At 38.4% G+C, this 24,323-nt stretch overlaps 1 protein-coding gene across 3 annotated transcripts in view; it reads right to left on the bottom strand.

Moving 5' to 3' along the window:
- Positions 1-24,323, bottom strand: part of LOC121289122 (ERI1 exoribonuclease 3-like) — a 453,717-nt gene that overhangs the window by 298,621 nt on the left and 130,773 nt on the right. For all 3 annotated transcript variants that reach the window (XM_041208189.1, XM_041208188.1, XM_041208190.1), the window contains exon 6: positions 21,377-21,449. In XM_041208189.1, the coding sequence (XP_041064123.1) occupies positions 21,377-21,449 (73 nt within the window). The remainder of the gene's footprint in view (positions 1-21,376; positions 21,450-24,323) is intronic.

Consider the following 24,323-nt stretch of genomic DNA (forward strand, 5'->3'; position numbering starts at 1 on the left):
CTGTACTCCCTGGAGGTGCTTTTGTTTGAATGAAATCTGGCCTCAGGCTACAATAAGTGTTTTTCAATTAGGGGTGTCACAATATAATGATATGAAGATATATCATGTGATATTAAGCCCATGATAATCATATCACTCACTTTTTCCATATCATAGTAATCATACAATAACATTATCATAATAGATAAACACGAAGGAAGGTTTTAGAATGCTGCTGTAAGAAATCATTTTTGTCCAATAAACAAAGTTATCATATTCTGACTTTTCAATATTAAACAATAATTACAGGATTGCTGAATGACAGATATTTGAATTGATACATATACATGACTAAGAATAGACCAAAGTCTTTTTAATATGCACAAAAGAAGTACAATCAAGGGGTTCATTCAAAACGCCTTCATTTCTTTATGATAGCAAAGTGATACGGCTAAGGTGGCAGATAGCCCAATAAGATAACAGTCAATGGCATTATAAATAATTTATATGAATTTTATCTTTATTTTAAAATATTCAAAACTAAAATAAGTACTTTATTAGTATTGATTAATTGATAAGTGAGGATTTGCTTTCATGAACTGAAACATCAAATTGCTGCACTCTTTGACTTTTGAAATGCACCCAAGCATGTTACAATGATCTAAATCCAAAATGTTTTTGCTAATTATATACTTTTGATCATGCTTTGAACTTAATGGACTTTTGGATAGTTCCAAGTAAATTTTGGAAGAGGAATTTTTAGATTCTGCTTTCTAATTATTCAAAAAGTCTCCTGGCAATTTAATCTAGTTGGTTTGTGAAAATCTGGTCATCTGATCAGGCATTTTATATTTATATATTTAAAGCAAATTGCCCATGTATTTTAAAAAAACATGCAACAGCAAATTAACCTGTTACAGCATTCACCTTTGACATGTTTTGATTAATTTTGCGGCAAAATGTTGTCCTCTTCCTCCAGTCCTGACATTCCCTCCTGCTGGTCATACCTTTAAGCAGAGAGCTATAGAAATTGCTAAATGTTATGAAAGATATTTGATGTGTATCTGATACTAGACTTCAAGTACAGTAGGAATTATTAAAATATACATATTTTGATACAAACTTCTTTAGCTCCTTGGGTCTAATTCACAAGGCAGACCCGACAATGTGATCAATGCTGTGCCCATTTTGAAGATGTCAAGTTCTGCTGAAACATCTTCCCAATCTCATTAGAAAAAGTCCAAATTTAAAATGGACATAAATGGGAATAGATCAATGTAAACAATTGGAGTGCAAGTGGAATCCATATTAATATGTTTCTTCTGAATCCAAAAAATTAAGTTTCAACTCACTTAACCATCATTCATGTACATCAAATGAAACTTGTTTAAGACCCTGTGGTCAGGGGGGAAGATTCTCAATTTTAAATGTGACTTATAATTTGCCATAAATATGAATCAAGAGATACGGACCTCAGTTAAGATAATTTATTTTAAAACACTCAAAGAATTACAACTAAAAGACCAGAAAAAATGATTTCTTGCTGAAAAACTGAATGTAATATTGAGACACTCCCTGAACAAGTGCAATTGGAAGATACTCACAGTTTTTTTTTACAGCTTGGGAGTGGCCAGTAGGATTGATGGAGAAATGCCCAGCCTCCAGTACGGATCGCTAGAAAACAGCATTTTTTTTTTCCACCAATCATAGGCTGTCCCCTTTACATAAAGCAGGAAATACTCAGTAAATCAGGCAGTATCTCTGGAGAAACAGTTATGTTTCAGGTCAATGACCTGTTGTTAAACTTTGGACATCCCTCTTTTCCACTGATGTTGCCTGAACTGCTGAGCATTTTCAGCAAGTTTTGTTTTTATTTCAGATTTCCAGCATCTGCAATATTTTGCTTTTTATTTATGTTCCCTTCATCCTTATTCTATCTCACATTCATGCCATCACTAAAGCTGTCTATTTCTACCTCAGTAACATCAACCAACTTAGCTCATCTGCTGCTGAAACCCTCATCCTACCTCTAGACTTGACCAATTCAATGCACCCCTGGCTGGTCTGCCACATTCTACCCTCCATAAACTTGAGGTTAGCCAAAACTATGCTGCCCGGGCCTTAATTCACAGACAAGTCCCGTTCTCCTGTGCTCGCTAATGTATATTGCCTCCTGGTCAAGCAACATCTGGATTTTAAAATTCTCTGTTGTTGTTTTCAAATCCCTCTGCAGCCTTTCCCTCCCTATCTCTGTAATCTCCTGCAGCCCCACAATGTTCAGAGATATCTGAGCTCCTCTAATTCTGATCTCTTGTCTATTTACAATTATAATTGTTACACTACTGGTGCCTTCAGTTGCCTTGGCCCCAAGATCTTGAATTCTCTCCATACACTTCTTCACCCCACTTCCTCCCCCACTTTCCTCACTTAAGATACTCCGTAACACCTACTTCTTTGACCAAGCTTTTGGTCATCTGATCTAATATTTTCTTATGTGTGATATTTTGTTTTATAATGCTGCTTGGAAGATTCATAACATTAAAGACACTACATAAATCTAAGTTGTTGCTGTTGTCGTCTCCTACCACCCGATCAATTTCGAATCCTAGTCTATTTTAAACAGACAGACAATTGAATATTACAATCTTGAAAACATACCAGAGTAAATGACATTTTAAAAATAATTATTATATAAAATTAATGTTCACAGATTTTTTTTGCAGTCCCATTCATTCAGTAATGGTATGGCTCATGTTGTTGATGCACAAAGACATTAGCACTGAAGGATTCACAGTCATTCACTGTAAGATTATCAAGTTATATCCAGGGAGACAATGTCTCCAATTAAAGTTAACAGATTGCAATTCTCAATATGGGCAGCATTCCCACTACCATTCCTTAGTAACATTCATTGCATTTACATCTATTAAAACAATTTAAATGTTGTCTTATAATATTTATTAAAGTGAGAAAATACCAACTTGCTCATTTTTAAACTATATTCTGCCTTTTTAAAAGGTCAATGGAAAAGGACAGCCAAACAAGCATCTTTACTCTGAGAAAGTTAAACGTTTTTGTTTTCCATATATTCACTTTAAAGTAATATAAACCACAGCCAAACACTGAAGCCTTCTAAAGAGCTACGAATGTCAGAAACTGACAAGCCTAATCAATCAGTCAGGAGTGATGCTATGTTAACATACAGCCAATCAGACTGATGGATGTACAAATTTGTCAGTTATTTCCTAGCTAATCTTTAAAGATTAAAATATATAGAATGCATACAGGCATACACATACACACACACAAATCATCACTGTTTGATTTTCATTCAACATACATATTTGCGAAGTAAAGTGACAAAAGCTTGCTTATATTAAACATGAACTGAGAGTTTGAGTAAAAATAAATATTTCTAAAAAGTTGTAAAGAGACTGTGGCTTTAAATGAATTTGTCCCTTATTTACCCTTGGCTTTTGCTCTTGCTCAGGGAAGAATGGTGCTGGTCTGCTGTAAGATCTAAAAGCACCATGCCCCAGCAATCAAAGCACAGCTTTCAGGAGAATGTTAGAGTCAGTACTGAATGCTACACATTTATCAAACCTACGAACCTTGCTGACGGAGCGAATCCTTCCATCATTACAGCCTCTCAGTATAGGATACATATGACTAAGCCAGCCTTCATTTTTACAGATTAATATTCTCTCTTTCAACCTTCACACTGTGATAAATAGGCAAAAGAGACAAAAGGAGATAACAAAGTGAAAGAAAGAGCAAGAGTGCGAATACAATTCATAATAAGTTAAATAAGGAAAAATGAAGTAGAATAATTTAGGGTCCAAGTATCAAAAAGTTAAAAATGATTGTTTTGAGGATTAATTGTTCTGTTTTTTACTAAGTTGTTTATGTTCTTAGACCATAAACTATATAACAAGATGTCACTTCTAATATATTTTTGTAGATATCAACTTGATAAACAAAATTAAACCTTTAAAGAATATTTCAACAAATTAGAGTGGGCAGAAACTCAACGGGCATACACTATACATTAAATTACTTACTGATAAGATAGCATCAAACAATCTTTTCTCAAAGATATATATTCATATTTAGTCTGTAATATCACTTTGTTTAAAGAAGAAATTGTATTTATGTATAGATAACCCGAACCAAGGGAAAGAATATGTTCTCTTATTTACTACTGATAGCAGAAACATTGGTCTGGTTAGAAACTGATCAGGTGAAGTGATTTTTCCTGCTTTGGGTATTAGATAAAACACATAAAATGAAATCATGATTCAGCAACACAGCTGTGGACATGACATAATGTCACAATTATGAAGCTTACAAGATTATAATATTTTGGAACTGTAGCTTTAAAGTTAGAGTAAATGAAGGGGGTCATGTGACCTGCTTATAAGTCTATCTGACAGTAAGCCTGGGTGGTTTGATTGTTAGAGATCAAAGGAAGGTTTAGATAGTTTTACTGGGAAGGAGAGAAAAGGTATGTACTCTCGGAGTCAATGACAGCAATTCTGAGTTTACTATGGGTAGACTCTAAGTCCCCCAAAGTCCCAGAAAGGTGTTGAAGGCACCAAATTGTAAACAGTTGTGCTGTAAACTGTGCATTTATTTATAAAATGAAAATGAATTGGGGTCAAGGATAGTTAATTAGCATTTCTATCTGAATGCAAGGTTAATGTGTTCTGATGATGTTACTGGATAGAAATTTGAGGGACAGAATATATCTGCACTTGGAGAGACATGGATTGATCAGGAATAGTCAGCATGGATTTGTTAAGGGGAGGTCATGCATGACAAATTTGATCAAATTTTTTGAAGAGGTAACCAGGAATGAGGAGGTAACCAGGAATGTTGATGAGGGTAATGCATTTGATGTGGTCTACATGGACTTTAGCAAAGGCTTTTAATAAAGGCCCTCATGGCAGACTGGTCAAGAAAGTAAGAGCCCATGGTATCCAAGGCAAAGTGGCACATTGGATCCAAAATTGGCTGAGAGGCAGGACGCAGAGGGTGATGGTAGAGGGATGTTCCTGTGACTAGAAGTCTGTTTCCAGTGGGGTTCCACAGGGCTCAGTGCTGGGGCCCTTGCTGTTTGTGGTGTACATAAATGATTTGGACTTAAATGTAGGGGGCATAATCAAGAAGTTCGCAGATGACACGAAAATTGGTAGGGTGGTAAATAGTGAGGAGGATAGCTGTAAATTGCAGGAGGCTATCAATGGATTGGTCAGGTGGGCAGAGCAGTGGCAAATGGAATTCAACCCGGAAAAGTGTGAGGTAATGCATTTAGAAAGGGCTAACAGGGCAAGGGATTACACTATGAATGGTAAGACCCTGGAAAGTACTGAAGATCAGAGGGATCTTGGTGTGCATATCCACAGATCCCTGAAGGTAGCGGGGCAGGTAGATAAGGTAGTTGATGGCAGATGGGATACTTGCCTTTATTAGCCGAAATGTAGAATACAAGAGCAGGGAGGTTATGCTGGAACTGTATAAAGCGCTGGTTAGGCCACAACTAGAGTATTACGTGCAGTTCTGGGTCACCACATTATAGGAAGGATGTGATTGCACCAGGGAGAGTGCAGAGGAGATTTACCAGAATGCTGCCTGGGCTGGAGGGTCTGAGCTATGAGGGAAGGTTGGATAGGCTGAGGTTGTTTTCCTTGGAGCTGCGACAGTTGAAAGGGGACCTAATAGAGGTGTAGAAGATTATGAGGGGCATAGATAGGATGGATAAGAAGGCACTTTTTCCATTAGTAGAGAAGTCAATGACTAAGGGGCATAGATTTAAAGTAAGAGGTAGAAGGCTAAGAGGGGATTTGAGGACAAATGTTTTCACCCAGAGGGTGGTGGGAGTCTGGAACTCACTGCCTGAAAGGGTGGGTGAGTCAGAAACTCTAGTAACATTTAAGAAGTATTTAGATATTCACTTGTGTTGCCATACCCTCCAAGGCTATAGGCCAAGAGCTGGAAAATGGGATTAGTGTAGTTAGATCTTTGTTGACCGGCGCGGACATGATAGGACAAATAGCTTCCTTCTGTGCTATAAACGTCTATGAGTTCTTCAAACAGGGAATGATACAGCTTTATCAGCTCTACGTTACTGGAATTTATTATCAAGGATGGAGTCATTGAGCACATGATTAAGTATCAGCTGATCAAGGAAAATCAGCATGGAATTCGAAACACAAAAAGGTCAGCCATGATCCTATTGAACAGCAGAGCAGGCTTGAGGGGCTGAATGGCTTACTTCTGTTCCTATTTCATATGTTCGTATTTGTGATGGTAGGTCATATCTGCCTGATCAAGTTCAATGAGTAAGTCACTTGCATGTCGATAGGAGAGGGTTTATGAATGTTATCTGTATGGACACATAAAAGAGATTCATGGCAAAAATGAGAGCACATGGAATTTGAGGTAACCATATGATGTGCATCTGAGGGTAATTGGTTGTGAGCTGGGAGACAGAAAGTAAAGATAAAGGCTTTGTTCTTCTATTGGCAGAATGTGACAAATGCTGTTTATCACACTGCCCTTTGGCTGACCTCCTAATGTATTTTATTGTTGCAATCCCCGCAGAGACCGATACATTTAAAAAGAAATTCGAATTTCCAATTAATACCTGAATAAGATGATACAAGAAGATTTCATGTTTTAAACATTCTACTGTAACAAGTGAGTAAAAAATTATTGACTAAACACCATTTTTGTAGGCAATTTATACTTTAAGCTAAATAAAGTGGCATTCCCTTCTATACTTATCACCCATTGCACTTTCCACAGAATTGCAGGCTTTTTAGCAAACACTCCATAGTTGCTCCCATCTTCAAATGGGTTCCCCTCTTCCTGTTTCGCGAAGTAGTAACTTTGAATGACCATTTCCAGGTACTTTCCTCAGTTTTCGGAGACTTCCGTAAATCCACCATCAGCAGTAAAGCCTGAGGAATAGCATTTGTCATATTCCGCCAATACGAAAACAAACCCTTTGAGCTGGATTTTTGTTGAGACAGAATGACTTGGGAGCCCTTTAAAAAAGGTGGGCAGGTCCCAATTCTGGAATTCCCAACCTCATTCCCGGGGTTTCCAATTTTTGGGAGTGCATTTTAATGGTGCAGGCATGTTTGGGTTGTGAGCCTAAACTCTGCATTCCCAACCTGGCTGGCTCCATTGCTGTGATAGGCATGCCCTAGTCCTCCATAATTCTCATGGGTTTGGGCCAGCTTTTCAAAGAATCATGATTCACAACACCTCAGAGGATGGATGTCTGAGCTCCCAGCTAAGAATACATAATGAGGCTTGGCTGAAAGCCAAGTAATCCATTAGCCTGTTGAAGCACCTGACCCCCAGGAAAAACACTACTTGATTGACAGACCTGGTTTGCAGATCTATGCTATCAATTGCACAATGTTTATCTACACAAAATAAAGAGGTTCAAGTACTTGCAGTTTAAGCTAATGACACTTTAAATGGTCTGGATGATTTACACTTTATTGGGCTATAGTAAAGAGGAGTCCTTTTTAAAGAAAGTGGAAAGTTATCAATGGCTTTTTTAAAGCTTTTTAAACACACCCTATCATCACTATAGAGTTCATTGGTTCTATACAGTGTATAATGGATGGGCATGGAAGTGCCATAATTTGGCAGCGGGGGGCATTAGGTGCCATAGGGATGGTTGGGGGGGGGGGGGGGGGGGGGGCGGAATCCTTCGCATGTTGTGGATGACGGGCCATATGGAGTAGGTGGGGGGTATGAGGTGGCATGGGGAATATGTGGAGGTAGGGGTAAGGGTGTGTAAGGGCTGGAGGGCCTTTCTGTTTTTATCATAACTGGGATGAGGTCCAACAGTACCAAGGTGGCCCTTTCAAACAACCCGCCTCAACACCCAGCAGACCCTGTGGCCGCCTCCGAACTTTTTCCTGGTCAGCTGGCCTGACTGCAGCCCGCATGCACCCACTCCCCCAAAATGAAAATCCAATCCTTGCAGGCACTTTCTTCCAAGGCCGGCAGGCCAAGTCGGCAATTTTCCAGAATCCTGCTATCCACCCCGAGGATGAAAATCCAGCCCTGTATCTTTACTTTCTGTCTCCTGACTCACATCAAATTCCGTACGCTCTCATTTTTGCCATGAATCTCTTCTATGTATCCATTTTGACAACATTCATAAACCCTCTCATATCGACATGAAAGTGACTTTCTCATTGAGCTAGCTTAGGCAGACATGACCTAGCCATCACAAATCCATGCTGATTCTCTTTGATCAGTTAATATTCAATCATGCGCTCAGTCACTCTGTTCCTGAAAAATAGATTCCGGTAACGCACAACTGATAAGGTTGCATAGTTTCCTGGTTTTTCCCTCCCTTTCTTCTTAAATAATGAAGTGATATTTACAATACTCTAAACCAAAAGCACCATTTCAGAATCTGGAGAGCTTTAGAAAATTGTATAAATCAATACATTTGCAATTTCCTCATTTATTTCTTTTAACACCTTAGGGTATAAGCCATCAGGTCCTGGAGATTTGTCTATCTGAAGTCCCATTATTTTCTCCATCACCATTCTTTTACTTATATTAAATCTAAAAAGTTCCTCTTTTTGCCTTTATTTTAGATTCACTTGTACTGTTGATATTTTGTTCTCTTTCACCACTGTGAAAATTGATATAACTTACTCATTTATCATGTCTGCCATTTCCTTGTATCCATTTAATTTCACCTCTATTGAGCTTTAATAAGGCCAGATTCTCCTTTACCACTCAATGTATCTATAAAACTTTAACATCCCTTGCTAGTTTTCTCATATTCATTTTTTGCATCTCTTATTACTTTCTTCATAACCCTCTGTTGCTTTTTATAGCTCCTCCAGTCTGCTGGATGTCCACTTTTTCTTGCATTTGTGTAAGCCTTTTCTGTTTGCTTGACGGTGACATTTACTTTATTTGTTGACCATGTATTTTCAACTACACCACCGCAACCTTTACAAAAACAGAATTACCTGGAAAAACTCAGCAGGTCTGGCAGCATCGGCGGAGAAGAAAAGAGTTGACGTTTCGAGTCCTCATGACCCTTCAACAGAACCTTTGCCTTTTAGGGATATGTACTGGTTTTATATTGTACCAAATAGTCCCTTTGAATACTTCCCATTGTTGATCTGTAGGTTCACCCATTAACAGTTCAGCTCAGTTTATTGTGATTGATTCATTTCTCAACCATTTGAAGTTTGCATTATTTAAATTTAAAACCTTGGTTAATGACTCTCGCTTCTGCTTCTTAAACCTAATTATGATTTTAATCATATCACTGTCACTATCTGCAAGTAGTTGTCAGATCATTAACTATTGCTGGTTTGTTGTTCATCAGTAAATTCAGTATACTCTGTTCCATTGTCAGTTCTAAAACATAGCATTCTAGAAACAGCCCTTTGAAATTCATTTCCTTTAATACTCAAAATTGTTCTGCTGCTCCCAATCCATGTGAAAATTAAAATATCCCATTATAAACAGTGTTTTTGCTGTATTCTCCTTGATTTCTGTCCTTCCTTCTATGAGGAGATTTGCATCCATTTCTATGTGGCATGCTAGAACATTCCTTTAAAAAACTGTTTTCTATTGCTGAAGAAAAGACTATTTTTGTTCATCAGAAAATACTTTTTAAAAAAATTAATTCATGGGATGTGGGCATCGCTGGCTAGGCCAACATTTACTGCCCTAATTACCCTTGTTCAGAGGGCATTTTAAGACCTGTGGGTCTGGAGTCACATGGACAGCAGATTTCCTTTCCTAAAGGACATTAGTGAACCAGATGCGTTTTTATGACAATCGGCAATGGTTTTGTGGCCATCATCAGACTTTCAATTCTAAAATTTTACTGGATTCAAATTTCACCATCTGCTGTGGTGGGATTCGAACCCAGGTCCCCAGAGCATTACCCTGGATGTCTAGAATACCAATCCAGTGACATTACCACTACACCACCACATCCCCTTATGCCATATTTGTTGTTTCCCCTGACATACAATATATGTTGTTTTCCCTGACATTGGTATTTTCTTGTGAATTGTCCTCATGAGTGCAAGACGAAAAGCTTTGACAAAAATGTATCTTTTTCCAGCAATACTCAAGTTCTGTACTACAGAGCTTTTTCCAGTTCAAGTGTTGTACTAATATATTCAAGTAGTATTTTTTTATGGTGGGCTTCTCACAATAAACTAACTTGAATATCAATCCAAAATTAAATGCAAAGAAAACCCAAAAATGACCTCTTCTTACATTGCAGTTTAAAATGATATTGTTCAAAGACATCATTATAATGAAACAATGTATTGAATATTAGAGACAAATTTATCTGATAGTGAGTTTAACACTTCTTATGCAAGTGGCTGAATTTAAAAAAATATACATGTGGTGACTTCAACTAGGATTAAGGCAATATTTATCAGGCTTGTGATAACAGAAATGCTTAAATGAATTCCTGTTTAAACTCAATACCAGCAATGCATTAAACTAGATATAATTGCAATTATAGATATTAATGTAAATATTAATAATTGCAGTTATATATAGATTGATGCAAGGAGACAGTGCAGAGGAGATTTACCAGAATGATACTAGGAATCTGGGACTTCCGTTATGTGCAGAGGCTGCAGATGTTAAGGTTATTCTCCTTCGACCAGAGAAGGTTTTGGCGGTGGGGGGGGGGGTGGGGATGGAGAGTGGATTTTATAAATGTATTCTAAATTTTAAGGTAGTTTGGTAGCACCAATAAGGAGAAACTGTTTCCACTGGTGATAGGGTCAGTAACCAGAGGGTAAGTTAAGATAATTGGCAAAAGTTCTTATGTAGCATTATGTTATAATATAGAATGTATTGCCTGAAAGAGCGTTGCAAGCAGACACAATATTCTAAAGGTTATTGGATACAATAGGTGAAAAGGTAAAAAATTGGAGGACTATGGGGAAAGAGTAAGGAAGTGGGGCTAATTGGATAGCTCTTTCAAAGAGCCGGCATAGTCATGATGGGCCGAATGACCTATCTTCTGTGCTTTAAGATTCGGTGATTCTATGAAAAAGACAATACAGACTTACTTCCAAACATTTAAAAGACTGTTTTATTCTTGTTCAATCTACCTCTAGTTTCCATTGCAGCAATTCCACATATTACCATAGCTAGACAAGGTGGCTGAAAGCTAAATTTAAGTCAGCTCAGTGAAGGGCCACATGACTACCACTAGTCCTCTGGCAAATTATGGAGTATTCAATAGCTGTCATCAAAATACAGAATGATCTTTACAGTTTGAACAGGTCCTTATCTGAAGAGCTTCAATTGTTAAACAGTGTACCTTTTATTTTGACTCCCCACTTATCCCCATTACGAACTGCTTAACTAACCTTTAAAATAAATCTGTTATGGCTATAGGACATAAGGGTGATTAAAGCAGCAGCTATAGCAGAATCCTTTAAATCAGCTTGAAGTCAACCCACTCCAGCATGTAACCTTGTGCATCTTCGCTGTAGCTATTCATAGAGATTTTTAAAAAATGGCTCAGATAATTCATCTTTAAGATGTCAATTCTTAGAATGTAGGATTTTATTAAGGGAAAAAACACAAATGCTGAACCAGTTTTCAATAAGTTTTGTTTTCTCTTTATAATATTTTTGTTATTTGTGGCATACAGTTTTTAGATATACTGCTTCTGATACAGCACTCTTTAAATCTTAAATAGTAATTCATATCAAGCACACTGTTGGGCAAACATTATAAGTAGATTGCTTTCACACACAAAACATTTTATTTTAAAATAAGGCAAAAGCCAGTTTTATAGAACAATGTGGGTAAAATCCAGCATTATTTAATCACAGTTCAGTTGCTAAGTGTACTTACTTTTCCAGATTTTTTGCAGTATTTAAAGAAATTGTTGCCAAAGTTCAAATACTATGCAACTGGTCAGAGGAAGAAACACTCCATTACCATTGAATAAACATAGTTGGGAAAGAGTGATTGATCATCTTGTTGCATGTTAAGGGTGGTTTGAGAGGATATCCTCAAAATGAGGTTTATTATCCTCAAAAGAGTTTTCAGTCACTTAGAACACTTCTTTGAAATACTGGTGAGCAAATTAAAATTAGGAAATGCAAGATACAATACTGCATCATGGCATTATTATGAAAGTGTCTCTGACAGTCTGTGGGGTAAAAGTGTGTTACTAGAATTCTTCTGTCACTCAGACCCAATTTCAAATCCACACTGATGAAATCCATGCATCCTTTCTCTGGTTGTAACTGTCTTTAACTGATATTAACTTGAACCTCATGGGCCAATAACACAAAATGATTCATAATTTCCAATCATAGTTGTAGGGAGAATGGATGATGTGGGAAATACGAATGTTATAATGGTGCAGTTGAAGGTGGTTCTATTTGAGTCTGGGATTGAAGCATATTATTGGAGCAGTGCACCACTGATGGCGAAGCCTACAATTGTCTTGGTCCTCCTTTCTGAAACTTCCTCCCTAAGTGCTTCAACATTTTTATCTCTATTCTCTTAAAATCCACCCATCTCTTTGAACATGCTTTTGGTCATCTCTCCTAACTCTTACACTGCTCTCTGTTGCTATGTGGTGTCCACTTATTCTCAGTGGCAATTTCTCCTCTGTGAAGCACTGGACACATTTATTACGTTAACATTATACTGTACAAATATGAGCTGTTGTTGACGTTACATGACTGGAAAATGTTTGACATAGCAGCTAAATGTGAAAAAAGCAAAATTCACTACATAAACAAAGAATCTTTGTTCTAGATTCCCCCACGAGGGGAAACATCCTTTCAGCATTTACGCTGTCAAGCCCTTTAGAATCTTATATGCTTCAGTAAGATTAGCTTCCATTCTTCTAAACCCCAATGAATATAGGCCCAACCTACTCAACCATTCCAGATCAGACTATCCCTTCATCCCAGGGATCAATTGAGTGAATCTCCTCTGAACTGCCTTCAATGCAAGAATATCCCTCCTTAAATAAACTGTACTCAGCACTCTAGGTGTGATCTCACCAACATCGCGTACAGTTGTGCCAAGACTTCCTACTTTTATACCCCACTCTCCTTTTTTTATTCATTCATGTGATGTGGGCATCACGGGCTAGGCCGGCATTTGTTGCCCACCCCTAATTGCCCCTGAGAAGGCAGTGGTGAGTTGCTGTTTTGAACTGCTGCAGTCCGTGTGGTGTGAGTACACCTACTGTGCTGTTAGGTAGGGAGTTCCAGGATTTTGACTCAATGACAGTGAAAGAACGGTGATATATTTCCAAGTCAGGATGGTAAGCGGCTTGGATGGAACTTCCAGAAGGTGGTGTTCCTATGTGTCTGCCGCCCTTGTCCTTCTAGATGGTAGCGGTCATGGTTTTGGAAGGTGCTGTCTAAGGAGCATTGGTGAGTTCCTGCAGTGCATCTTGTAGTTGGTACACACTAATGCCACTGTGCGTGGTGATGGAGGGAGTGAATGTTTGTGGTTGGGATGCTAATCAAGCAGGCTGCTTTGTCCTGGATGGTGTCAAGATCCTTGAGTGTTGTTGGAGTTGCACTCATCCAGGCAAGTGGAGAGTATTCAATCACACGCTTGACGTGCCTTGTAGATGGTAGGCATGCTTTGGGGAGTGAAGGGTTGAGTTACTTGCTGCAGGATTTCTAGCCTCTGACCTGTTCTTGTAGTCACAGTATTTATATGGCTAGTCCAATTCAGTTTCTGGTCAATATGTTGATAGTGGGGGATTCAAAAATGGTAATGCCATTGAATGTCAAGGGGCAACAGTTAGATCCTCTCTTGTTGCAGATGGTCATTGCCTGGCACTTGTGTGGTGCAAATGTTACTAGCCACTTGTCAGCCCAAGCCTGGATATTGTGCAGGACTTGCTGCATTTGGACATGGACTGTTTTAGTATCTGAGGAGTTGCAAATGGTGCTGAACATTGTACAATCATCTGACCTTATGTTGGAAGGAAGGTCATTGATGAAGCAGTTGAAGACGGTCGGGCCTAGGAGACTACTGAGGAACTCGTGCGTTGATGTCCTGGAACTGCGATGTTTGACCGTCAACAACCACAACTATCAACTAGGTATGACTCCAACCAGCAGAGAGTTTGCCCCTAATTCCCATTGACTCCAGTTTTGCTAGGGCTCCCTGATGCCACACTCGGTCAAGTGCTGCCTTGATATCAAATGCAGTCACTCTGAACCTCACCTCTGGAGGTCAGCTCTTTTGTCCATGCTTGAACCAAGGCTGTAATGAGGTCAGGAGCTGAATAACTGTGGCCGAACCCAAACTAAGTGTCAGTAAGCAGGATGCTGCTAAGCAAGTGCTTCTTGATAGCACTGTTGTTGACCCCTTCCATCACTTTACTGATGATCAAAAGTAGACTGATGGGGCGGTAATTGGCTCAGTTTCATTTGTCCTGCTTTTTGTGTACAGGACATACCCGGGCAATTTTCCACATTGCTGGGTAGATGCCAGTGTTGGAGTTGCACTGCAACAGCTTGGCTAGGGGTGCAGCAAGTTCTGGAGCACGTCTTCAGTACAATTGCTGGAATATTGTCAGGGCCCACGGTGTTTGCACTATTCAATGCCTTCAGCCGTTTCTTGATATCACATGGAGTGAATTGGATTGGCTGAAGGCTGGCACCTGTGATGCCGGGTACCTCTGGAGGAGGCCAAGATGAATCTACTCGGCCCTTCTGGTTGAAGATTGTAGCAAATGTTCAGCCTTATCTTTTGCATTGATGTGCTGGGCTCCCCCGTCATTGAGGGTAGGGATATTTATGGAGCCTCCTCCTTCAGTGAGTTGTTTAATTGTCCATCACCACTCACCACTACATGTGGCAGGACTGCAAAGCTTAGATCTGATCCATTGGTTGTGGAACTGCTTAGCTGTGTCTATCACTTTTATCACGTGCTGCTATGCCGTTTGGCACGCAAGTAGTCCTGTATTATAGCTTCACCAGGTTGACACCTCATTTTTAAGTATGCCTGGTGCTGCTCCTGGCATGCCCTACTCACTCTACTCACTCTTCATTGAACCAGGGTTGATCACCTGGCTTGGTGTTAATGATACAGAGGGGGAATATGCCAGGCCATGATTGTGGGTGAGTAAAATTCTATTGCCTTTGATGGCTCACAATGTGTCATGGTGGCCGAGTCTTGAATTGCTAGGTCTGAATGAAATCTATCCTGTTTAGCATGGTGGTAGTTCCATACAACGCGATGGAGGGTACCCTCAACGTGAAAATGGAACTTTGTCTCCACCAGGACTGTGCTGTGGTCACTCCTACTGATACTGTCATGGACAGATGCATCTGCGGTAGGCAGGTTGGTGAGGATGAGGTCAAGTATGTTTTTCCCTCTTATTAGTTCCCTCAACATCTGCTGCAGACCCAGTCTAACAGCTATGTCCTTTAGGTCACGGCCAGCTCGGTCTATAGTGGTGCTACTAAGCCATTCTTGGTGATGGACATTAAAGTCCCCCACCTAGAGTACATTCTGCGCCCTTGCCACCATCAGTGCTTCCTTCAAGTGGTGTTCAACATGGAGGTGTACTGATTCAGCAGCTTAGAGGACACAGTACATGGTAATCAGCAGGAGATTTCCTTGATCATGTTTGACCTGATGCTATGAGACTTCATGGGGTCCGGAGTCGATGTTGAGGACTCCCAGGGCAATTCCCTCCCAACTGTATACCACTGTGCTGCCACCTCTGCTGGGTCTGGTGGTGTCAGGTACATTACCTGTAAGGTATGATTCCATGAGCATGACTATGTCAGGCTGTTGCTTGAATAGTCTGTGAGACAGCTCTCCCAATTTTGGTATTCGCCCCCAGATATTAACAAGGAGAACTTTGCAGGGTCGACAGTGCTGAGTTTGCCATTGTCATTTCCAGTGCCTAGGTCAATGCCAGGTGATCCGGCCACTTTCATTCCTTATTGGCTTGTTCTTAGCTGTTTTAAACAACTAAGTGGCTTGCTAGGCCATTTCAGAGGGCATTTAAGGGTCAACCACATTGCTGTGAATCTGGAGTTACATGACCAGACTAGGTAAGGATGGCAGATTTCCTTCCCTAAAGGATATTAGTGAACCAAATGGATTTTTACAACAATTAACAATGGTTTCATGGTCATCATTAAACTTTTAATTCCAGATATTTATTGAATTCAAATTCCACCACGTGCCATGGTGAGATTTGAACCCGGTCCCCAGAGCATTATCCTGCATCTCTGGATTACTAGTCCAGTGAAAATACTACTAGGCTACCGCCTCCCCTAAGGGCCAACATTCCTTAACAACCGAATTGGAGTGATGATATTGTGACTGTCTAGCTACACTTTAAAAGACTGAAATTAAAGATTGCTTCTGAAGACCACCTGACGCTTTTGTGTATTACAGAACATTATCTGGTCTAAGAGGACCCTGTTTCTGATAATGACTCAATGTTTGTCACCAGGATATAAATGAAAGCCCACTGACACCTTCACTGTTGAAAAAAAAGGGATTTGTCTTTTCAGACACAAAAGTCTACTGAAACCACAGTAAGAGAAGAATCTAACTGCTTAGTGGGATTGCCACAATATCTTATTTGACCATGACGTGACACTGTCAAGAGATCACATGATACAGTGGCTACCTTGGCTCCCTGATAAAGCTATAGCAGAAAATTCAAACTGCTTGGCAGGGAAACATCTTTAGAGACTTCAAGACCGACTTCCCTCAGAGTTTCCTGCAAAAAGCCATCCGCTGCTGCAGTCAATGAGCAGCCTAAGTATATACTGCAACACCTCGCATGAAGAACAAGGACTCTCTGCTCTAACCTGTTCCTCTACCAAGTTCACGTGAGTTCCCAACCTATGCCAGTTCTCCTACAACAGCCTTTGCAGCCACAGAGAAATCCCTACTTTTCAAGATCTTCACTCTAGCCAAAACATCAACTCCATCAGGAAACCTCGGGCCCACAAATAGAGACTGAGTTAAATTCCATTTTTATGATTACTGTTTTACCTTCAACTGTATTTAGTTTGTGTGTGTGTGATGGTATAGGTGAGGCATTTGAGTGAGACATCAAGCTTTCCTTTAATCTGCAGAGCAAGTGTGTATGAGAAATAAAGTACAATTCTTCATTTTTAAAAATACAAAAGCTTGCTGCTGGGTTATTTAAGTTGACTCAATGACTCTGAGAATAAGAAAATACACAAATCCACATACAAACATAGTTGATGACAGGCAATAAAATGTAATACCTTAAAATTGTCCATGACAATTCCATCTGCCTTCCTAATTATTTGCTGTACCTGCATGCTAACCTCTTGTGATTCATGTACGAGGACACCCAGATCCCTCTGTACAGTAGTATTCTTCAGTCTCTTTACATTCAAATAATATTTCTTTTGTATTCTTCCTAACAATGTGGACAACCTCACATTTTCCCACTTCATACACCATCTGTCAAATTTTTGTCCACTCATTTAGCACTCTTAATCCCTTTGCAGATTCTTAGTGTCATTCTTACAGCCTGCTTTCCTATCATCAGTAAATTTGGCTGTAATACACTCTGCCCCTTCATCTAAGTCATTAATACTGTTTGTAAATAGTTGAGGCCCCAGCACTGATCCCTGTGGCACTCACTTGTTACAGTTTATCAATCTGAAAATGACCCATTTATCTCCGTTGGTTAGCCAATCCTCTATCCACAAAAATATATTACCCCCAACACCGTGAGGTCTCATTTTGCGCACTACCCTTTTATGTGGCACCCTATCAAAGTGTACCAGTAGAGGGAGGTCAAAGTACAAAAAAAGAGATCTAGAGAACTTTTATAGTCAAGTGGTTCACATTGACTTCCTGTAGCGAAATAACTAAAACCACATTGTTTCAAACTGTACAAATTTCAAATTTAAAGTGTGATTTAACCTTATCTGTCTGCTGGAAATTGAGCATTTTGGGCAGTTAAAATCAGCCAGATTACTTACCTGCAGGAAAGCTATCAGCTCAGCATTGGACTGTTTAATATTGAAATATTAGCTGCTCTTCTGAGTCGGCAGCCAGGAACAGTGCCCAAAGCCAGTGGCGTCCTTCTGCACATATTCACACTTTTAACTTAGGGCTGGGTGAGAAGCTACCACAGCAATTCTGAGCATTAATCAGGCTTGAGAGTTAAAATAGTCTAGGCCTCATTGTTGTAGAAGTGGGTGAGCTTCCAACTTGCCTTGCTATCTACACACACACAGTTACGATCAGGGCTGTTCTATTTCATTTTCAAAAAATGTGTTTACTTATTAAGTTCCTTTCACATATCATACTATTCGCGTTTTATTACAACCAACAATAAAGGACAATAATCCTTCAGGTTCTTACAATACATACTCCAATGTTGACTTAATTTCTGTGTGAAACATGCTGGATTATTTGTCAATAAGGAGAAGAGACAGAAGCAGGCTTCTGTCAATTGTGATAATATAGGAACACATATATTATTGTTTCAATCTCCTAAACCCACTGCAAGAGTACAAGCCTGAAAGATATTCTTGGTGACAACAGCAGACAAATGCTTAACATTCTCTTCATACAAATTTTGGTCTATGATTTCAGGACAGGCATTATCCCATTGAAACTCAAAACATTCTAATTCTGGATGAAAATAATAGATAAAAGGATATCATATGAAAACATTAAGAAGTTAATCCAATGGTCTCTAGGTTGACTTCCAATCCTCCACCATCCATAAACTTCAGTTCATCCAACACTCTGCTGTACACATGTTATCCAACACAAAGTTCCATTCGCTCTTGCCCTTGCTGACCTAGAATGACTTCAAGTTCCTCAATGTTTTAAAAGTAAAATTCTTATCATTCTCCCTACTTCTGCAACCTCCTCCAACCCAACAACTAACCCACAATCCTAAACTGTCCATTCTTTGCATTGCAGCTGCTTGAATACACTACTTTCTCTTTCACTCATCACTTATACTCATACCTTCATCCACACACATTCCATTCTCTAGAATCCCCTCCTAAACCCCCTCTGCAAGTTAGTTGTATAATAATTAAGTATTTAATTGTATTCAGGTAGCGGACAATTACTGATGACTCACTTGTATTCCTATATACAGAAGTAGATTGAAACTGTGGTTGTTGGGTGTGGAGGTGCATATTTGTAATTCGTACCTTTGTAATTAAAAAGCTTAGGCTCCAGAAATATCCTTCACTGCCTGGCTTTCTAGAGTAGAACACTACCTCACCAACTTCTTCTCCTTTAAGACTTTCTTTAAAACATATCTTAAAAGAGATATTTGGATAAACTTTAAAGTTTATCATATTAATTACATTTTGGCCTAAATTCACAACATTGTATAAATAAAAATAACTTTCTGAATGAATACCATTTTATTAATACTAAGTCATCTTGGAAACAAGCACAATGCACAACATTTTGTTCACTTTCATACAAGAAAATAAGTTGTAGGTGATTAACGTGAGATTTGCAGTGTGTTCTTCCATGTAAGCTGACTGTGTATGGAAGAAACGTTCAGTCTATTGACAAATCCTACCCTCTGCCTAAGCAATTTCTGGATCTCACCATTATAAATTTGTAGTCAAAACGGCTGCTTGCCATCTGCAAAGTGACACATAAGCTCTTCCCTCTTATCTCTCTTAGCTGTATGTTAATCAGGACTCTGCTTAGTGCCTTCCTCATCTCAGTGTTATTATGCAGCTGCTGACCCTTTCTGACAGAGTCAACCTCCAGTCAATATTGAGGAAAGGTTGACGAGAAAGGACGAACATTGAAGGGTTAAGGAGAGGGCACTTACTAATACAAAATTCAGATATTTAGTCACTAGCTGAGTTGAATACAACTGAACACTTTTTACAAATAAAAAAAGCTATAATGATAGTCATCATCTTCTATAATTGTAAAGCATGCAGTCAATGAATATCTCAGCATTGAGTAAAAATGAGATACTAAAGTAAAATAAAATTTAATTCATCTCCATGGAAAATACATCTTTATTACTACAAGAGTCATCTCTTGGTAACTTTTGATAATACAGTCAAAGAAAATATTTTTAAAAATACACATAATTTAATGCAACTTCTCTCATTTACGGTACCATACTTGATGGCTTTGTAGGACTGAAATCCAACCTGAAATGTGTGACAGTACCAGAGATATTTGCCCCCCAACAAGCCCAAAGGCAGGTTTTCCATTTTTCAACTGGGCTTGTATGTCCTTTATTTTAAAATCATTAGGCAAACTAGTAAATTGAGGTATATAAAAAATATCAGTTACGCCTATGTAATAAGAGGTGATCTGATTTGGCAACCCAACCTTAAAGAATGTCAGTCAATACTTTATTATAAACTCTTTAACAAGCAGCCATTTTTTTGGAAAACTAAAAAAATCAGATTACTAAATTGATAATTCAGTCCAAGAACTATTGTGTGTGTTTATTATTTTGATAACATTTCACATTGCTTGGCTTTCTTAATGTGTAAAGCAAGAGAGGCAATACATACTATCATACTGAAAACAGAAGCATGGTTATAATGTTGCACAAGGAAACAAAAGGTTAAAATGGTTAATGACATCAGTATTATAATGTGACAGTCCACTCACGTCTTTAAATACGAAACCTGAAAACATGTGGATACAATGGAACAAGGTGGAAAGTGTTCCAGTCCTGGAGGGGAAACCAACCAAAAACACTGCAATAATACGTAATTTAAGGGTTAATGGAAGACTTGTGCCTTTGTCCTCTTACTTTCAAGCATTTTTTTTATTCTTCCCTGATTTAAGACTTCTCCTCTCTACACTGACAGTAAGGTATTTCTCTCCAGCAGATTATAAGTCACTCTGGGCTATTATTCAAGTACAAAGTCCTGGCCTCTCTGCATTTAGACCAAATATAATATCCTTCATGCATACATTATCTGTCTTCCTATTATCTGGTATGATTTCTGAATTAAATTTCAGCAATGTAATATTGGCTTGAAGAGAGAATTTCTTTATAGGCTAGTCAAAGGTTAAAATACCAATCAAAATAACATTGCATATGCACCAAGACATTTTAATATTCCTAAACCCTATGATTGTAAGGACATAATATTTTTTCCTGATTACCCCAAAGGCAACACATGCTTACAAGACAGCTACGGCAGAGAGAAACTTCAGAGTTCAGATGGTACATAATATCCTATTTAGCAGTGACACAAAAAGAAGATCCCAGTACCAGAATCAAACCAGGCTTAGAGCCATCAGCTCCTCATTTCAATGCAAATGGGATTGGCTATTAAGCATCTCTTAAGACCTCATCCTTGAAAACGATGCCTGCTACTCAAAGTACCTTTTTGAGATTAATCCACTTCTTGAAGTAATCAGGAACTGACAGACCCAAGTACTGGCATTGTCCTGGCAGCCTAAGAAAAAGAGAAAAATAGTTTGATTCTATTACAGTACAGGTCTTTTTATTAAGTTCTTATGGTAGTTGTATGATTATGGAGATAAGTTCATATCTAGTTGCCATCCAAGCAGCTAAGGAACTACTGAATAAAAAAATCTGTGATGTTGTTTTCTATCTTATAAACCTCACAAAAATCATCCTCATAATTTTAATATAACAAACAAAATATCATTTACATATTATAATACTGACATAATCTTTAGACACGAACAGAACTGTTTGTATCTTTCTTTGTAAGGGAGCTGAGTTCAGTTACATTGTTACATTGCCTTGCAACTATCTTTTTCTAACTGTACAGACCTAATGATGGCACTCATACACTATGAAGAAATGAAGCTGGTAGATTTAACACTTTCGAAATTGTTGTGGCCCACAACACAGAAATGACATACATAAAAACTATAAAAAAATAACAATTGCAATCCAGTTTTATGAACTTTAGTTATATCAGAGCTGAACATTGTTGCAATTGTTAAAATATTGTATTGTTTGTTGCAGGACTTCTATAAAATATGCATTGAAACATCATAGTACAGCTGAATTCTGATGGATTTAAATTGCATTTTTGACAGGCGCTAAAACGAATTTCCAGGCTTCCAAAACTTGTAGCTACTGCCTGAAGATGGTCCAGGAATAACACTTTGAATGAGTAGCACCTGAATATTTTGCAGTAGGACTTAAACTAATTATATCAAGGAAATTGATACTTCCCAGAGAAGCTCAGGTCAGTAACCAAATCAAATAGTTTAAATGTTGTCCTAAAATGTAAAACCAGCTAATATTCATCATCTGAACTCAGCTATCAGATTACTGTCTTAAATTTTGTTTGTGCACATTATGTACACCATAGCAAATGTACCTTATAGTTGTTCTTCTAACCACATCAGTGCAGTATTTCTGTTGAACTGAAAATATTTTAAAGGAGTAACAGTACAATATGATCCGATTATTTTTTTAATGGAAAATTTTAAGAACAGGCATGAGCTTGCACATAATATAAATATCTTTGAAGACACAAATTTCACATAGATAAAGTTCTAAAAGAAGGTTGATATGAAAACAATTACTTGAGACGATAACTCTCCATACTTATGGGCCATTCCAATAGAAAAGTAATATTTAGATCAAGGTTTCTACAGTGTATGTTTCTAAAACATGACCGATCTGTAATACTTGTAATTATTCAGCCCATTTTGTCATTCATGCTGCAATTGAATTTGAATTAATCACTTCAGTTTTACTGGAAGCTGTAACTGTACAAAAGGTGACTGACAAAATTCAGCACGCTAAAAAACAAAGAACATGCATAACTGGGCATCATTTTAAGCTAACATCAAGGTATTGTATATGTAATGATTTGAATGGGAGATGATCTGGCACATTGTGATCCTACACTTGGATTAGATATGGATTTTTCACGAGAGTCAATCTGAATAAAATATCAACTTAGAAAAAAACAGGATCCCTAATATCAGTTTCATAGACAGACTTGCTTTGAGTAGTGCAAACAATAACATTTATATAAATTAAATGTAAAGAGGCCTGTTTGTTAACTGCTAATCAAATAAATTGGTATATCATTTTTTAAATATCTTTCTCCACTTTTAAACTGCTTAACATTGAATTTGATAATACACATGGACTTTTAGGTGGAAGGGGGAAAAATGCACTTTCACCAATCCATATTATCAAATAATGGTACCCAAAAAGGATGGTGTTGCAGGGTGGCCAAGTTGTACTATTAATGATAGAGTTGATCTGCAGACACTTCTTAGATAGAACATTAAGTTTATTTATAATGTATTCAGTAGCAAATACACATGTGCTTTCAACTCCAACTCTAACTCTACACTGCTTGCTGAGGTAGCCCGCACTACTCTCCTATTGGTTACTACAGATGACGTGATCTTGCCAAACAAGTATTATTCTTAAAGATACATTACACACTAAATAAAACCATAATTACTACAGAGGGCATTCCTCTACCTGGAGCCTGATGGGAGGCTGCCAGGCTTCATTCATATTTCCTCACTCGGTGGCGGCACCCCACCCCATATCATGTGATCTTGCCTAACAAGTATTATTCTTAAAGGTAGGTTACACACTAAATAAAACCATAATTACTACATTCCTCCCCCATTAACTTGGCTATATATGTCATATTTACAAGTACATATTCTTCAAGACCATATAATATTTACACTGCTTAAGGAATTTACAAGTTCAGTCTTTCAGGCGGTTTCCTGATACATGTGGAACGTCGCAGCTCCACGACTTCAGATTCATCAGGAACCTCCTTTTCCAGAGTTGCCTCACCATCAGGTGCTTCGGTGGACACTTGCAGTTCTGTATCCTCAACTCTTACAGGAACATCAGGCATGTCAGTCCTTGATTGAGTATCCTCATCAGGAAACACAGACTCGATCATGATCACTGGTGGAACCAAATCTTGGTGATTTGTCTCTCTCTCTCTGTTAAATGATTCACATGTTTATGGATGATCTGGACTTCCGCCTCCATGTGGTAAGATAGAGGTCCAGTCACCGTAATTATTTCACCTGGTAACCACTTTGGTCCTTCCCTGAAGCTCTTCATGAATACTGGCTCTCCTGCGGTAAATTTTCTCTCACGGCTATGCCAATTGTGTCTCGTTTTCTGGTTTCTTTGACTCCTTTCCGCCTTCTCCTCTAAATTTGGCATTATTAAGCTCAAACTCGTCCACTCCACAGATGTGACACTTGTTGTTGTATGAGGGGTGGTCCTGTATTGAAAAAGAAAGCATGCTAGCTTGGTTGCCCAGGAATCGGCAGTTAGCTTTTTTATGCCTGCC

Source organism: Carcharodon carcharias, chromosome 16 (genome assembly GCF_017639515.1).
Source record: "Carcharodon carcharias isolate sCarCar2 chromosome 16, sCarCar2.pri, whole genome shotgun sequence".
Classification (NCBI taxonomy): Eukaryota; Metazoa; Chordata; class Chondrichthyes; order Lamniformes; family Lamnidae; genus Carcharodon; species Carcharodon carcharias.